Genomic DNA, 2,746 nt, shown 5'->3' on the forward strand with positions numbered 1-2,746 from the left:
GATGTATTCGATATAACACACAATCATTGGTTTCGATTATGGTCGTGCTCACTTTCTCGTTGTTTCGCTGGATGTACAACTCCCCTCGTTCCAACGAACGTCTCTACAAGTCAATCTTTTACTATAATACTATTAATCATAATAGTATTATAGTATATTATTTCTTACCCCAAAAAACCTTTATTTAAGACATTAATTATGTAAGATATAAAACACTCAATAACAAACTGATTTTTCGTTGGAAACACCAAACTCTGACGTCATCACCTCAAAAAGTTCTTTTCCTATCCAAGACTCTCTTGCCTCAGTACAAAACCAGTGATAATAGGGTTTGACCCATCTCATCCCGTCGATAACTACTTCCTCGTGATTAACAGTTTCTTGTGGCACATTCTTTTTCTTTTCGACCTTCCGACGCCTTTCAGCCGCTATTTTTTCACGACGCAGTTGCCTTGGTGTTTTCTCCTTCTCTTGTGCACGGGGCTTTTTTTCCTCGTTCAACCTTTTCTCCATCCAACAAAATGAAACACCTTTTTTAGTTAATATTAATAAAACTATTCTAAATTTATAGTAACTATAAATTCATTCAATTGTGGGCTTTTTTGGCAAAATTCGCTCTTGGATAGCCGCGGGGAGATACTTCCCAATCTGCTTTGAATCTCGAAGTGGGTTTTTCGCAATGCCAGAAGGGTTTGTAAACCACATCCGAACATCCTTTTTTCTCTCTTCCTCCTTTTGCTTTTGTTCCTCTTCTTTTTGTTTTTTTGTTGTTTCTCCCTCCGTGTTGGTGAATGGATTGTATTCAACACTTACGTCTCGCAACACAACGTCTTTTAACGGTCGGTCGTTTTCGTCAACTTCAACTGATTCGATCTTCTTGAGTGTTCCAAACCCTTCAGTCACCTTGCCGATAACTGAGTGAACTCTGTCAAGATGTGGCTGTTCTTTGAATGTAATAAAACTGTTCGTTAATAACTTTCCTCGTTAAATCACTGAAACAAAACATACAATTGAGAGCCGTTAGTGTCTTTTCCGTGGTTCGCCATTGAAATAACCCCAACAGAGTCGTGCTTCATCCCACAAAATTCGTCTTTCAGTTCAACACCCCAACACGACCTTCCGCCGTTCCCTGTCCCAGAAGGATCTCCGCCTTGCATCATGAACTTTGGTATAACACGGTGAAATAGTGTTCCGTCGTAATAATGTTCTTCGGAAAGTCGCATGAAATTTTCCGCAAGAATAGGGACCAAATCGCAGTGTATGTCCGCTTTGATAATGCCAAAATTTGTATCGAAGACAACTTTCCCTTTGTTTTTAACATGTTTCGGTTTTTGCCAGTCAGGTGCATCGGGGAGTGGTTCCGTTGAAAAACCCGCTGCTGTGAATGAGGGGGCCGAGGCGTTCCGCGTTTGTGGGACTTCCGAGTTCGACATCGTAAATGATAACTCAGATTCTCAAAAAAATCTTTTTTTAATCACAAGCAATTGAAGATTTAATTAACAACAACAGTTGTTGACCTTTTTAACAAAGTCATGAGTAAATACTTTTCACAACATTGTCATTGGAATTGAGTTGCTGTTTTTTGTATCCTCAAATGTTGTGTCTTTCCGCCACATTTCTTTAGTTTTGAGTGATTGGATTGAAAATATTGGAAAGAATCAACATTTAAGTGGCAAAAACAAAGATAAAACGAAAATGCGAACAGCATACGAAAAGTTCACTTATTTTTCCTGATGTTCGGCGTGGTGGGCGTGAGCGACTCTAATTGCCTCGAGGACTCTTGAGAGTTCTTCTCTTTTGGCAAGACCTCTCTTGTGGGTTCCGAGTTGCTTCTTAGCATACTTAAGGGCTTTCTTATCAAGTCCTCTTCTCAAGAGATCCATCATGTGTCTCTCGTATGGGGAAAAACCGGCTGCCTCACGGGTGACATCTTCGACAAGCATTTTAGTCTTTGAAATTGGTCTGCTAATTTGTCTTGGCTTGCTCAATCTGTGAACTGGGAATCCCTTCTTCAATCCAACTGCGACTCCTCTGCCCATGATCAACGATCAATTCAAGTTTTCTGTTTTTGTTTTTTTCGCATTTTTAGGGTAGATTACAAAACAAGGAGTTTTAAAAGCTAAGTTATTCATGTTAAACAATAATAAATAATATTTAATGGCTTTTTATTATACATTTATAGGTATTCTTAACTTTGTTTTTATGGCAAAACAATTCTTTCTAATAGGGTTAATTACTATGTATAAATTACTAATATAAATGATATAGTTTTTATAATTAATAAAAAACTATTATTTTATAAATTTCAAATTATAAATAATAGTATTATTAATAATTTGAAATATTATAATTTCTGTTATTATAAAACAACTAAATTTAAGTTATAAATTTTAATATAAATGGTATTATTTTATAATTATAATACATTTATTATTTTATTATTTGTATTAAAAAACTCGTTAATTTAACAATCAAAAAAAAATATTAATACATGTTAACAATTTTACTAAATTGAAAAATTGAAAATAAAACTGAATTTGAAAAGTAAGATTTTTTCCCAAAATGACTGATGAAGAACGAAGCAAAAAATATATGGAACAGAACTTAGGTAAACTGTTAGCCTATGACGAAACGATTTGTGCTCGTGTTCAAGAAAATGATAAAAAACTAAAAGAATTGGTTTATTCGAACTATTCAAAATTCATTCAAGTGACTGAGACAATCACAAAAATCCGAAACAACGCAG

At 35.0% G+C, this 2,746-nt stretch overlaps 3 protein-coding genes across 3 annotated transcripts; all 3 read right to left on the reverse strand.

Annotated features, from left to right (window-relative positions):
* On the reverse strand, window positions 1–513 carry EIN_504580 (hypothetical protein; the record flags this gene model as incomplete). Its single annotated transcript, XM_004257015.1, has 2 exons — window positions 1–103; window positions 229–513. Coding segments are annotated over 2 exons (388 nt in total), but the record flags the coding sequence as incomplete, so codon positions are not given.
* A 69-nt stretch (window positions 514–582) lies between these two features.
* EIN_504590 (cyclophilin, putative) lies at window positions 583–1,433 on the reverse strand (the record flags this gene model as incomplete). The annotated part of the gene is made up of 2 exons (XM_004257016.1): window positions 583–961; window positions 1,009–1,433. The coding sequence occupies 2 exons, from the start codon at window positions 1,431–1,433 to the stop codon at window positions 583–585; spliced, it is 804 nt and encodes a 267-aa protein (XP_004257064.1).
* Window positions 1,434–1,721: 288 nt separating this feature from the next.
* Window positions 1,722–2,039, reverse strand: EIN_504600 (60S ribosomal protein L36, putative; the record flags this gene model as incomplete). Its single annotated transcript, XM_004257017.1, has 1 exon — window positions 1,722–2,039. The coding sequence occupies one exon, from the start codon at window positions 2,037–2,039 to the stop codon at window positions 1,722–1,724; it is 318 nt and encodes a 105-aa protein (XP_004257065.1).
* Window positions 2,040–2,746: the final 707 nt, after the last annotated feature.

The sequence above is a fragment of the Entamoeba invadens genome (assembly GCF_000330505.1).
Source record: "Entamoeba invadens IP1 unplaced genomic scaffold scaff_1105074725959, whole genome shotgun sequence".
Taxonomy (NCBI): domain Eukaryota; phylum Evosea; order Mastigamoebida; family Endamoebidae; genus Entamoeba; species Entamoeba invadens.